At 38.0% G+C, this 15,395-nt stretch overlaps 1 protein-coding gene across 1 annotated transcript in view; it reads right to left on the bottom strand.

The window, feature by feature from the left end:
• The window catches only part of TENM1 (teneurin transmembrane protein 1), a 231,736-nt gene that overhangs the window by 146,564 nt on the left and 69,777 nt on the right, over positions 1 to 15,395 (bottom strand). Inside the window, exon 8 of the mRNA XM_019657906.1 lies at positions 9,980 to 10,123. Coding sequence (XP_019513451.1) covers positions 9,980 to 10,123 — 144 coding nt within the window. The remainder of the gene's footprint in view (positions 1 to 9,979; positions 10,124 to 15,395) is intronic.

Below are 15,395 nucleotides of genomic sequence, written 5' to 3'. Positions count from 1 at the left end.
AATTCTAAAAAATGTGTATTTCATAATAAAAAAATCTAAAACAAAACAAAAACAAAAACAAAAAACCCCACAATTCCTTTTGCAATTGCAACAAAAAGAATAAGATACCTAGGAATAAACTTAACCAATAATATGAAAGATATATATGCTGAAAACTATAAGACAGTTTTAAAAAGAAATTGAAGAAGACACAAAGAAACGGAAAGCACTCCATGTTCATGGATTGGAAGAATCAACATAGTTAAAATGGACATATTATTCAAAGCAATATACAGATTTAATTCAATCCCCATCAAAATCCCGATGGCATTCTTTAAAGAAATAGAACAAAAAATCATAATATTTGTATGGAACCACAAAAGACCCCAAATAGCCAAAGCAATCATAAGAAAAAAGAGTAATGCTAGAGGTATCACACTCCCTGACTTCAGTTTGTGTTACAGGGCAACAATCATCAAAACAGTGTGGTATTGGCAGAAAAACAGACAAACAGACCAATGGAATAGAACTGAGAATCCAGAAATAAACATACATAAATATGGACAGATAATTTTCAACAAAGAAGCCAAAAACATACAACTGAGAAAAGACAGCCTCTTCAATAAATGGTGCTGGGAGAATTGGAAAGCCACATACAAAAGAATAAGACAGCTATCTGTCACAATGTACCAAAATCAACTCAAAATGTATCAAGTCCTAAACATAAGACCTGAAAGAATAAACTGCATAGAAGAAAATATAGGTACTAAACTTATGGATCCTGGGCTCAAAGGGCATTTTATGAATTTGACCTCAAAGGCAAGGGAAGTAAAAGCTAAAATAAATGAATGGGACTATATCAAACTAAAAAGCTTCTGCACAGCAAAAAAACAACAAAACAAAGCAAAACAAAACAAAGACAAAAACAAAAACATCGAGAAAGTAAAGAAGCAACCAACTGAATGGGAGAAGATTTTTGCAAACAGCCCCTCTGGTAAGGGGCTAATAGCCAAAATATATAAGGAACTCATACAACTCAACAACAAAAATACAAACAATCCAATTTAAAAATGGGCAGAAGACCTGAATAGACATTTCTCCAAAGAGAACATACAGATGGTCAATGAACATATGAAAAAAATGCTCAACATCACTAATCATCAGATAAATGAAAAGAAAAACCACATTGAGATATCACCTCACACCACTTAGAATGGCTAGCATCAAGAAGACAAATAATAGCAAATTTTGGAGAGACTGTGGAGAAAAAGGAACCCTCATACATTGTTGTTGGGAAGGCAAACTGGTGCAGCTGCTATGGAAGGCAGTGTGGAAATTCCTCAAAATATTAAAAATAGAATTGCCATATGACCCAACAATCCCTCCCTTGGGTATCTGAGAAATCTGATAACATTTCAAGTTACCCAAGAAATCTGAAAACATTTGTCCGTAAAGATATATGTACTCTGATGTTCATTACAGCTTTATTTACGGTGGCCAAGACATAGAAGCAACCAAATTGTCCTTCGATAGATGATTGGATAAAGAAGATGTTGTATATATGAACAATGGAATACTATTCTGCCATAAGAAAAGATGAAATAGTTCCATTTGCAACAAAATGGATGGATCTTAAGATTGAAATGCTAAGCGAAATAAGTGAGACAGAAAAAATCAAGCAACAAAAGAACAAGAAAAACAAATGAGGAAAAAAACTCATAGACATAGAAAATAGTTTAGTGGTAATCAGAGGGAGAGGGGGTGATAGATGAGGGTAAAGGGGATCAAATATATGGTGATGGAAAGAGAACTGACTCTGGGTGGTGAACACACAATGTGATATATAGATGATGTATTACAGAATTGTACACCTGAAATTTATGCAACTTTGTTAACAATTGTCACCCCAATAAGCTTTAATTCAAAAAAATTATTACAGTAAAAGACACATTGCCTTTAAGCCCCCTCAAAATACTACCCCTCACTTCCAACTCCCTTATCCCATCATTCTTGCCACTTTCTGAAACAGTTCTGGAAGTCTTTTTTCATGAGTGTCTTTAGTTGTCTATCGTGGCTGCCTCGATGTCCTGAATCGATTAAAAATGTTTATGTTTCATGGTCATTTTCACTTTGGGGAAGAGTAACAAGTTGCATGGTGCAAGATTCCATGAATAAGGTGGATGAGGACACACCATAATGTTTTTGTCAGAAATTGCCATATACCAGATGCAATGTATGACACTGAGCATTGTCACGATGGAGGATGATTTATGGCACACTTTAAAACACACCTCCTCTGAACCATAGCTCATACCTGACTGACTGCACTGAACAAGTTGTAACCTGCCACACACAGTTACTAAGGTTCGACGTGACTCTTCCCGTATTGAAGATCCCTGCCTTTCTGTTGGATGGCACTCGGCAGCAGCATTCACTGTATTTTGTGATCACAGTGAAAGGCTCTGTGTCACACTTTGCTTCTAGTACAGCAATTTCTGTCAAATAAAAAAATTATGGTGTGTCCTTATCTCCTTATTCATGGGATCTGGCACTGTGCAACTTCTGGCTCTTCCCCAAATTCAAAATGATGATGCAAGGTAAATGTTTTGAATCGATTCAGGACATCGAGGCAGCCACAACAGTGCAACTAAAGACACTCAGGAAAGAGGACTTCCAGGACTGCTTCAGAAAATGGCAACAACAATGTAATAAATGTTTTCGAAGCAGGGGTAGTATTTTGAGGGTGATTAATGGCAATGTGTCTTTTACTGCAATACTTTTTTTTTAATTTTAACATTCATCATAGTTTTTGAGCACACCTCATACAAAGTCCTCCACGGTTTGGCCCTTGCCTACTCCTTCAGTCTCCACTCTCATCGCCCTCTCATTTGTATCCTGTGTTTTAGCTATAGTGAACTATTTACAATTACTTTCACATAAGTACATTACTGTCGGCTTTTGTCCTTTCCTGAATGCCTTCCTCATCTTGTCTACCTGGGGAACTCTTATCTGTCCTTCGGAGCTCAGCTCAGTTCTTCCCTAATGCTCTGTACAGGCAGAATTAGCTACTCCATCCTCTGTATGCCCACAGTTTGTTTTCCATAGCTCTATCATAATACTGACCACAGTGCATGATGCAGTTTTCATTACTTCTCTACCTTCTATATTAGAACATGAGCTCCCTGAAGGTAGATACTCTGTGTTACACTTTTTTTTGCATTTTAGTGCCAAACCCTGTGACCAAGTCATTATAAGTGCTCAGTAAATGTTGAAAAGGGGTTTTGAGTCTCGTGTAGTTTCCTTGTCCAAATCCCAGTGATTTTGCAAACCTGCTGAGCCTGGGCAGGTAATCCAAGGAATAGGTTACTGCTGTGCTAAATAAATAGCTCAAGTCTGCCCAGAATGGACCAAGGCAGGTAAAGCATCCATGCTGTGAGAGGCCTGCCAGCGTATCAGACTGAAGTAGCTGACAACAAATGAATGAATGCAGTTATCCTGTACGGTCTTATTTTCTTCTCCCATGACTCCTGCTATCTATCTCCTCAGATTGCCTATTACTTTCCCTAAACGTTTCCTAAAATGTCTTCCTCAGTTTTCTTCCAACTATTCGTCCCACAGTCCTACAATGGAAACTATTGATCACTCTGAAATAGGAACTGTGTTGGCAACAATAAATAAGAGTGTAAAATTGAAAGATTTATATAATCTAAAATGAATACTGATGGCTAATAAATGTATGAAAAGATGCTGAATGTCACTAATCATCAGAGAAATGCAAATAAAAACTACAATAAGATACCACCTCATTACTGTCAGAATGGCTATCATCAATTAATCAACAAACAACCAGTGTTGGTGAAGATATGGAAAAAAGGGAACCCACATGCACTATTGGTAGGATTGCAAATTGGTGTAGCTATTATGGAAAACAGTATGGAGGTTCCTCAAAAAATTAAAAATAGGGGGGCTGGCTGAGTGGCTCAGTTGGTTAAGAGCTCACTCAAGAGTTTGAGTTCTGAGCAACAGCGGTTCGAGTCCCAACCCGAGCTGAGCTGCTGCTGAGCTGCCAACAGGTGGCAGGATGGCTCCGCTAAAATAAATAAATAAATAAATAAATAAATAAAATACAGTAAAAAAACTGTTCCAATACAGTTGGTTGTTTACTGACTGAAAACTCTTTCACAGGCAGTACTGTGTGAGCTGGTGCATTGTCGTGACGCAAGAGCCATGAATTGTTGGTGAAAAGTTCTGATCATCTAACGTTTTCATGCAGGCTTTTCAGCACTTCCAAATGGTAAACTTGGTTAACTGTGTCCAGTTGGTTCAAATTCATAATTAATAATCCCTCTGATATCAAAAAGGTTAGCAACATTATTGCAACAAGTTTGCAATCTTAATTGTCATTCGTGTGTTTGTGTGTGTGTGTTTGTGTTTGTGTGTATTATATATATTCAAGGGAAGTAAAGTACAGCATAGGGAATATTGTCAATCATACTGTAATAGCTACAAGTATGTATGATGTTAGAGGACTAGTAGACTTAGGGGGGTTATCACTTTTGAGGGGTGTAAATGTCTAAACATTATGTTGTTTTGTACATCTGAAACTAATAAGAAAAAAAGAGAGTAAAGTGTACACAACAGCATAGCACCAACTATGTATTTGGAAGGGGCCCTCCAGAAAACAGAATTTCCATGCATCATATAGCCTTTGGATTTCAAATTTAAGTATTTTTACCACTCATCCAAGGTGATTCTGGCTATTTTTTCAACATATGATCTGCAGGAGCAGTTATGAGTTTATGCCCCAACAAATTGGTCTTTTATTGCAGAATTGAGATATCTTGAAGATCACTACTTTCTTATTAATTTTATTAATAACTTTATTAGGCAGTAAAATTTTTCTTAAGATTTAGAATAGTTAATTAAGATTAATAGGACTGAATCATATTTCCCAAAACCATTTAATTGCAGTGTGATTGATACTGCAGTTTAAATGAATTGGGAGGGAGTGAATGAGAACTGGAATGACAATTGCACAACATCATTGAAAAGAAATCTCCTGATGACTACTAAACTGAATATCTTACAAATGAGACCATGATATGTTCTCTAATAAATGAGGAAACCAACTATTTAGCACATCAGTATTTCAGCAATGCACTATAGGGTATATCATTGAAAACTATTTCCAGTTATTGGCTTGGAAATACCAGATGTGCTATTAACATATATTTTCACAGGTAGATCTCCATTTTTTTAATATCTATATAACGAATAGTTAACAATTACCTTCAAAATGACATGTTATTACCAGGCTCCTGGCAATTTAAAAACTAAAGATGGCTATTCTAAAACATTCTTCTAAGCCTGCAATTCTAAAACTCCCCTTTTCCATTAGAAAGCCCAGCACTCCATCATAGAAGACGAATGATTAAAGGAAATAAAACATAAGGCAATGTACTTTCTGATTACATCTCAACAATTGATGTCTTGCTTTCATGCAAGGTACTAAAGTGTCCGTGTACTGAAATTACCATTCCTGTTTAAAGCTGAAGCAATCAAAACAAAAATGGGCAAACCCCTTTTGTATTGCCCTGGAAAAATAGATCATTTTGAAGGGTGTTTTTGTTGTTTCAAGAATCTGTTTAACCTTCCATTACATAGAACCAGGGCATACCATCTAGCAACAATGATTTAACACCAATTCTTCTGCAAAAGATTGCTTTGAAAATATTTTGCTTATGTCCCTGGAAATCTTGATCAATTACTGCTGCCTCCCTTCCAGTTTATTCTGCCACACACACTCATTTTGAAAACAGAATCAAATGATTATAGGACAACACACATTCTTAACCTGAAGGCCAACTTCCTGCTAAGGATTCGGTATCTTGTTTGCAGTCAACAAAGAAATCCCACTGCAAATTTTCTCCCCTAAGTTTCTCTTTTCTCTATCTAAAAAGCAGTCTGTTGTGTAATAAGCTAAGCATACTTTTAAACACACTATTCATACCCTCCTGCTACCTCACTTAGAACTTCTTTTGAAGCTTATAAATAAAGTTGAAATAAAAATTCCCTTGGAAGCCAGTGGTGGTGCTTTATACTGATTTCAAAGAAGAAACCATTTTTCAGACTTATGAACAACAGGGACATAATACATATTTCTCTTAGGACTTGACTGAGAGGATATAAACACCAACTGGGAGATATGCCAGTGTGATCAATGGAAATTTATTTCCACTCCCAGTAAAACCATTTGTTGACACACCTCTGGCCTATCTTAGAGGCCAAGTTAAAGGAAATTCTTCATCCATTTCAGAGAGATGACAATACCCAATTAGTACTCTGGATTGTTCTTTGTAATGATTTTTAACACTCAACTGGCAGGAAACACTAGGGGATACATTTCAAGTAAAGAATATACTATAACAAATAGCTTTGTAACAGATGATTCATGTACACATTTTTATTTCACATAATTTTAAAGAACTGATTTATCCTAAAAGGAATGAATATGCACTCTCCATAATCACTAAGAAGATGTATTTTTAAGGAATAATATTGAAAAACACAAGTTCTTGGTGTTTCTTTATCTCAGTGAAAGTAGGAACCATCTACATATATCAGGCATAATATTAGGAAACAATTCTCTACAACCAATGGTTAATTGTCAGGTAAATATAATTGCTGAAACTGAAATGACAAATGGTCTCAAAACACTGCCTACTAGAAACTACACACTGCATAATGATTGTGGAGCCAAAGAAAAACTGAAGAATTGGATGGCAGCAGACATCCAATCCAATTAAAAGTTTCTTTTTAACCAGTGAGAGGAAACTGGGGGAAGATAGATTCTTGTTTCTAATCTGCTGCCACAGATCAAAAAGCAGGGTGCCTAAAGAGTTAGGCTTTTTCTAGAAACAAGAGGGGTGGGGGAATGTTGCTCTTGCCTTACTCAGTCAGAAAAGACTATGACCTGAGGGGGAAAGAGCATTGCTTTCTAAGTTGGTCTTCCCAAAGCTGTTCCCTCACACTTATCATTCCTGCTTCTAAACCTTCCTTTGTTGGTGGGATTTAGATTTTGAAAACATCCCAAGAGAGGTGTTCATGTCCAAAGTCAGGTTGAAAGGCAATGGCAGAGCTGGCTTCAGATCTGATCCTGTCAAGTGTTATCAGTTCTTGGTTAGAAATACAATGTGCCTGCAAATGAGATGATAAAATGAACAAACCTTCTTTAAAACAAACAAACAAGCAAACAAAAAACTAACAAATGTAAGCTTTCTTTCTCAGAATATAATTTTCAGAAAGAGACAGAAAGCAGATTTAGTGGGGCTGGGATAAGCACAAGGAATCATTCTGGGGTGATAAAAATATTCTCAAACTGTGTTGTGATGGTTGCACAACTCTACAGTTTACTAAAAATCAATGAAGTGTACACTTAAACTGGGTGAAGTTTATGGTGCATAAATTACACTTCCGTAAAGACGTTAAAAAGATTCTCAGCAATAAGTTGGCACCTGTTACCTAAAAATTAATTATTGGAGAATAAGGGGTGTAGAAAACACATTTGTGGAAATAGGGGGAGATAAAGACAACTTTCTGAATGGCTCCCCTCTTTTCTGAATTTTTAAGCTGTGTGAAGCAAATAGTAAGAGGATACAGGACTGGGAGCACACAGCTGGAGGCTGGCTCCATTGAGGTCATTTCCCACTGTGTATTTAATGTCAATGACAGGCATTTGAAAGAGACAATCCATGCAAGCCAATAAATGTGAGTGGAAAAGAAACGGCTGCTTAAAATGTCAAACTCTTCCAAATCAAAACAAAAAACCTAATAATTTAATAAGTGGCATCTGTCATTTCATTTTTGTACTTTAAAAACTGTGATTCTCCTTTTGACAACAGAAAAAAGTTGACATTTTATATCTGTGACTGAATCTTTGCTCTTAAAAAGTAAACAACTTGAAATGGAATTTAGAATCCTTGAGGGGGAGGAAGGAGTTAGAGTGGGGGCATACAGCAACGGACTCATTCACCTTCAGGATCCCACACTGGGACTGTGGTAGGTGGTCTCATTCCACTGCTGAAGCAAACCTGGTTAGCTTTGCCAATCAAAATTTCCCAGCCTATGTGGCTGTTGGGCTCAGTTGATCCAACAACGGTGCACAGGAAGTAAGATCCTAAGTGTAATTATAAAATGGATTGCTTAGCCTTGGCTAGCTCCTGGCCTTACAAGATACCCGGATATTAGCCAGCTGTTCCACAACGGTAAGATGGGTACAAAGATGGCTGACTCAAGGAATGGCGCTACCTCAATCCATTCCCATCCCCAATTCTGGACAAATAACTCAAAGTACATATTCTACTGAAGGCTGTTCAGAATCTGCCTCTTTAGATGGAAAGGAATATGATTTTCAGTGAAAACTTACCAACAGATGTTCAAATGAAAGCTGGATTAAAGCACCAATGATTAGTTTCCCAGTAGGATGCAGGGTAGCAAAATCAGTTTCTTTGAGAGACACATGGGCTCAAGGGCCACCTGCGGCCCCTTCTCCTGATTTATTTGATATTTATATTACAAACTAAGAGAAAGTAACAGCAGGAAATGTAATTCAAAGAAGGCAAAGACCCCGTTGAGAGTGTCTTGTTCTCATTGCTTTTTCCTGTTTTCCTAACTCCAGGACTTAGAAGACTTAAAACTAAGTGAATTCCAGGACTATACTCTTTTCCCAGACTCTTTCACTTGCTTCCCCTGTCTTCCCCCTACCTCTTTTTTTCTTTTATCCATTACTGTCCCTTTATTTCTAGCTTCTTCTTGGAGATACTGACATTTGTGTAGGTAAACAACTATTGTGTAGGAGAAAGAGAATAGGGTTCTAGCCACTAACTAACTGTGCAATGTTGGGGAATGTCATGTGACCATCAAGCCTCAGATTCTTGATCTTTTAAATTAGGTTAATACCACATTACAGGGTTGCTGTGGTTTTTTAAAGATTCTATTGGGCAATTGTGAGAGGGGAACAGCATTGAGGAATTGGGGAACAGACAAGTTGTCCTTTTGTTCTTCAGTCTAGTTGTGGAGGATGTCGCTTCACTGGCCCATGATGGTATTGTGATCATTGCGCTCTTTCTGGGTGAGGCAGTCACTCTCCGGCCATTGGATGGCGGCTCACAGTGGCTCATGGCAGCTCACACCAGCTGCTGGCTGCTCACGCTGACTGCCAGCCACTCACGGTAGTTTATAGCCGCCCACTGCAGCCCCTCTGCAGCCTACACTATCACCGGTTACTCATGGCAGGCCAGCTCCAGGTTGAGCTGTTGTTCACCATCTTAGCTGTAGAGGGTGCAGTGTTACTGGCCCTTATGTGGGATCCGAACTGGGGCCCTGCTGCTCAGAGCTGGCATCCCAAGCCAACTCTTGACCAGCGTGCCACTTGGCTGACTCCAGGGTTGCTGTGCTTAAAATGGGACAGAATTCACTAAAGCCCTCTAGTACATAGATGGTTCATTAATTCTAAAATGAGCATTTTGCTTCACATTTTAATATTTCTGAAATTAGTATGTATCCTACAATCAATGCATGTCATAGTTTAATTGGAAGTGTTTTCCATAAAATAATGGAGTACTTATAATTGATGGTGTCTTAGATTATATTTATATAATATAATATTTAATATGTCAGTTATTCTACCCTTTAAAAGTTGGTTACAATGTCAGATAAACTGGTTAATCACCTGGGATAGCACAATAATGATAATAAAATCCAGTTTCATATAACTGTGATGAAGAGCTCTCACTGTACTAGCAGTAATTGGAAATCAGATTATTGTATTTGAAAGGAAATATACTAAATGGTCATCTCCAGATGGTGGACTTATAAGCAATTTTTTCCTTGTAATTTTCCAAATTTTCTACAATGAATATGTATTACATATGTATGTATATATATGTGTGTGTATAGCATTAGGAAAACAGTATTAATGAATATTTTAAAAGCTGCTTACCACTTTGAGGATTCAAAATATGATGCTTATTCAACGACCAGCCTCCTAGGTTAGAAGCATCCATCTCAAAACCTTGTAAAATGACTGTCCTTTTCTCCCAGAGGATAAAGTCAGGGCAAGTTTCATATTCATATCCCACAGATACTGCAAACAAAGAGTTAATAATATATCAGAAAAATTTAAAGTATATTTTTTTAAATTTTTACTCTGGTTAATAATTCTGTGGATGTTATATTTGGTACTGAATCCTGATTTGGGTTGAAATTTGACTGCAAATTCCTTTCACCTAGCACAGTACAACATAGTACCTAGCATTGCATTGGGTATCCAAAAGTGATCAGTCAGTGCATATTGGGTAAATACATGAATGAGGGCTGTCAATAGGTATGTACCATATGTTTATAGACTTTAAGCTTTTGTATGGGCTTTTGGATTGGAGGCTCTGTTGTAAAATTGAAGAAATAAGCTCTCTGAGGGCTTAAGCTGTGGTGACATAATTTCTTTCTTTTCCTTTGTAGAAGAAGTGCAAGAAGGGCTGGTTTCTTTTCTCTACAGAGTGCAAAACACACTTAGGAAGCTGACTTTGGGGTACTGAGTCACTTATATAACAAATGGCTACAAATAAGTCTAATAAAAATAGATTTGCTTACTTTATATTTTCTTCTGAAGTAACTGGGCTTTAATTTGTCGAGAAGTCTGAGTTTGCTTAGAGTGTCTCAAGTGCTGCCAGTGTAAATTCCACGTTGTGCACATTATATTTTGGTTTCTGCATAGAGTTAACTAATGGGGCATCACCCAACATTTGGCTTCAACTCTGATGAAGCACAGATATTGTGCATTAAACTTGGAACCCTGGTATGCCACTAAAATGGGAAGTGCCCAATGTGGTAGCTTGGGTGCCTCTGCCCTACTGAAACATGTGTAGCTCAAGTATACCAAGTCCCAGCCATTGTCTCACTTGGTAAACCTACTTACCTGTTGGAACCCCAGATTTCAATTTTTGAATTTAAAATGCTTTTTGTCCTCATAATGTTCAAAAGCTGAGACTATTGGCTCATTACATTGCATACCCCGAAGCTTCTTTTCCCCTTCCTGGAAGATTAAAATATGCCTAGCTGGTCGACTGCCATTGCTTTTGAGTACCTGCTTCTACCTGACTCTTTAGATGCCCCTGGAGAACTCCTTCTTTTATCATTTGGTTATGAAAACTGGTAATGAATATGTGTGCTTAAACAATGCCAACACAGTAGATCCAAGATGAAAAATTAAAGCAAGCTAGTTTTCTTTTGGCATTAGATGAAGGGAAAAGAGGGTATTTTTAGTTAAACTGATTTATGTGTGCATGTGTGTGTGTGTGTGAGAGAGAGCACATGCACAAATAAGCCAAAAAGTCCTTATGATTATAAATATACAACTCTAACTTTGTGGATCATCTGTAGTCGATATTAAATCACAGACTGGCTTATTTTTGTCCCCTGTTCCACCAAAGCTTTAAGAGGGATCAAGGCCATCTTCATGGATGCGTGACTTCTTCAGTTTCACAGGGGCCCATGCTTAGATGGGCCCCATATTTGGTTTAATGGTCTGCTGTCACTGTCTTGAAATCCTTAGTAACATTTTAATAGGAAGCTTCGTATTTTCATTTAACACTAGGACTTGCAGATTATGTAGCTGGTCCTGACAGGGATGCCCTTCTACCCTGCCATCAGCTGGTGAAGGCTCATGAAATGCAAACTCATTCTACTAGTAGCCCTAACCAAGCATTATTAATAAGGGAGATCAGTGGGGAATGGGATATACTAATAATGAAATGGAAATAATTTCTAAATAGAAATTAGTCTGGGATCATCTGTGTCAATGCTGTTCTCTATTAAGGTGGATGGAAACACAGAATTTCAGTGATGAAAAGGATCTCAAAGGTAATCTAGGTTACACGCATGACACAAATCATTACTATCTAAAATCTCTTGATATCTTATTATGACCGAGTGCTTGCTAAAACAACGCTGGTATAGTGGACAGAGTTGGTTTCAGGTCCAGAATCAGAAAACACTTCAACTCTTGCACCTGCAATTAGCTACCTGTGTGGTCTTGGGCAAATTATTTTCCATCTCTGGGAGTCATGTCCTTCATTGGTAAAAAATTGAGAGGTGGGAGGTGGAAGATGGACTAAAATTGGTGGTTCTTAGACTCTTTTGGGTCAGGGAACATTTTATTTATCATGAATTTGATAAAAGTTATAGATCTTCCTAAAAAAGTGGATACACACACAAAATTTTGAATATAATTCTAAGGGTTGCTCACTGACCCCTTGAAATAAAGATCTTAGATCAAAGATGTCTGTACTAGGTAATTCTTAAAATCCTCCTTTAGCACTAAAACTATGATTCTAAAGTGCATTCTTGAAGATTGCATTTGATCAGTTCAAGTTGAGGAATCAAAACTAAAAGTCAAAGATAGCACTGTATCTCATATTTGAAAAATCACGTGGTGAGAAAGCACACTTAGGGCTATCTTGGTGTGTAGAATAACAGTTTCTGCTTCTCTTGCCAATATTTTTACTCACATGTCTTTATTGATAAATAATCACAGCAGCAATGATTCCAACTTCCCTTAAAGCCATCATCTCCTTCCCTACCATTGCGAGGATCTGTCTTTTGTACATTGTAAGCCTGGTGAACTCCCCTACAATCCCTTTTCCATAAGGTGACTGTGCAGTTTTGTGAATCAGTAATATGCCCTGGTGGCCTCCAAAGGTGGTTTTGAGCCTGATTTTCCACTCTCAGTGAGAGTTTAAGATCTTCCCAACTCTGTGGCAGGAAATGCCAACATAAAGCATCAATTAAAGAGTTCTTGATGCAATGGTAATAAGACACACTCATTTCACCTCCTCATATCTGTTTTCTGAATTGCTCTCTAGTCCACAACAAAAAAGTGCATTGGCTGCACAAACTACAATTATATTATTTCCCCCCTAGTCACAGCAGATAGCAAAAAGACAATAAGTTCCTATTAAATTTTATTAGATTTACTTTTTCTTGAGAAAGCTTTATGATTTAATAAATTGATAATTTATACTTAAAACTTGTCCAAAATTCCAACTGACTTTAATAAGAATGACTGTGTGTCAGGGTTTTTTTGTATGTGGCTCCTTGTTCAGAGTAAAAAGGCAAGGTTTCTTTCTGACAGCAGCCTACTTCAACATAATCCTAGAACTTGCAATTGGCTTATGAGAAGGCAGACGTTTCACCCCACAAAGTTGAGCTGCTCTCCAAATACAGTAGCAACCAATCCTAGACTTCTTCTCATAGAAGCAGACTGTAATGCACTAAATGCCTACTATTTATCATGTAATTAAATATGAGGGGAAAAGGGCTACTCAGGGGCTGGCACTGAAAACATTGAACACTGGCATTACACGTTTCCTGGTACTGTGACAATGGAGTCTAAGTTAAATAAGCAGGCTGGACCACTCCCATTTCCCAGGCAGCCTGTTGCCTGTCATGTTTGTTCATCAACAGAGCATAGTATAGGCCACAGATCCTGTCTCTGGCACTCTGGAGTGAGGACCAGGAAGAGTAGTGTAATAGGAAGAAAAAAAATTATTCATCAACATTTTAGAGAGCTATAGAATATAGGCTAGTCTGGCAATGAATGGTAATAGGTGGGGAAAGGGGGTCCTGGAGTACATTTTCCAGGGGCTGGCATAGTGGGTCACATGCTGGTGTATATATATATATATTGGGAAGACAGTTGACAAAAAGTCATTAATATGGCAGAATATTTTCTCGGAACCATGTGACTGCCTCTCTTGTGGCACCCTTAATTCCTTCTGGATTTCTGTCTTCCGGGATTCTCTCTGTCACCTCCACAGAGATAGTAATAAAATGTTTCTTAACCAAGAGTCATTGACTGTCAAGAAAAGCTGGTTACTTTTGCAAAGGACTCTGTCTTCTGGTCACAGGATTGCATCTCTGACGTCACTGTTAGTCATCTTGCAAATATTATATTGGTTTATGAACAAAGACCACAGCTTCCTCTCCCAAAGCCATTTGACATTAGAAAAATCACTGAGCGCTCATTCTATTTATCATAGCAGTAACATTTGTATGATGTGGAAACTACAAGAAGGCTGAGACTCACAGAGCCCCTGACACCAAATTTAGTTACTGTGACATTCACGTATAAGGGCTGGGATAGGAGAGTGACATAAAGTAGCCAAGGTAAAGATGCCATTCAATGAAGCTAATGTGTGAAATATGACAAGATTAAGCAAATGATTTTCAACAGCTTCAGGCTAAGGCTTCAGAATTCATAATAGTTGCATTTATGAAGGCAATATATAATTAAAAGTAGTCTGATAGTGTGAGAAATTTACATGTTACCTTCCTGAACTCAAGGAACATCTAAAAATAATTTTATGACATTTAAAAAGTAACTAACAACAAGACCAAAACCTTATCCAAAAGGAATAATTAAATACAACAATAAATATTTCCATTCTTTGAAAATGCTAGATTAAGGCAGAACAGCAAAAAAACAAAAAATAAAAGATCTAAAGAACCAAATGCAGGCCATGGCAACAACAGACCAAGACTATGTAGATAAAATGCTATCTACTGATATAAGGGTAACACTGTATTTTCTATTTTTAAGATTTAACACTTTAGCTTAGTTCAATTTAACAATGTAATATAGTTTAAAACGTTTTTTTTTCCATTTATTTACTTCCCTCCCCTCCTACTGGGTTTAATGACCCTGTTTTCTCAAGGCTGCATGCATACCTCATTAATCTGTTTAACCTCCAGAACACTGAGTTGAAAAAAACTGTTTCAGGGCCTGCCGAGTGGCACGATGGTTAAGAACTGGCTTGGGACGACAGAGGGCCCCAGTTCGGATCCCACATATGAGGGCCAGTGACACTGCCCTCCACAGCTAAGATGCTGAACAACAGCTCAACCTGGAGCTGGGCTGCCATGAGTCGCCAGCCACGGCGTAGGCTGCAGCCCCTGTGGCAGTGGTTTGCCATGGGCTACGGTGTGTAGCCAGCAGCCAGCGTGAGCGGCCAGCAGCCGCAGTGAGCGGCCGTCCAGAAGCCGGCGACTGATCTGCCTCGCCCGGGAAGTGCGCAATGATGGTGCCAACTTGGGCCAGTGAAGCAACGTCCTCCACAACTAGACTGAAGAACAAAACAACAGCAACTTGCCTGTTCCCCTTCCCCCAATTCCCCAGCACTGTTCCCATCCCCCCAATTCCCCAATAAAGAAAATATTTAACAACAACAACAAAAAAAACCAAACAAACAAAAAACTGTTTCAGCCCTTAGACATTTTCCTCGCTGGCAACCGGGCTGAGATTCACTCCTACAACAGGGTTCAAGATAACTTAATCTCAGAATAAACTGGACTCTGGGAAG

This window comes from Hipposideros armiger, unplaced genomic scaffold (assembly GCF_001890085.2).
Source record: "Hipposideros armiger isolate ML-2016 unplaced genomic scaffold, ASM189008v1 scaffold_281, whole genome shotgun sequence".
NCBI lineage: Eukaryota > Metazoa > Chordata > Mammalia > Chiroptera > Hipposideridae > Hipposideros > Hipposideros armiger.
Note: the sequence above shows the minus strand (reverse complement) of the source record. Positions and strands in the feature narration are given on the sequence as shown.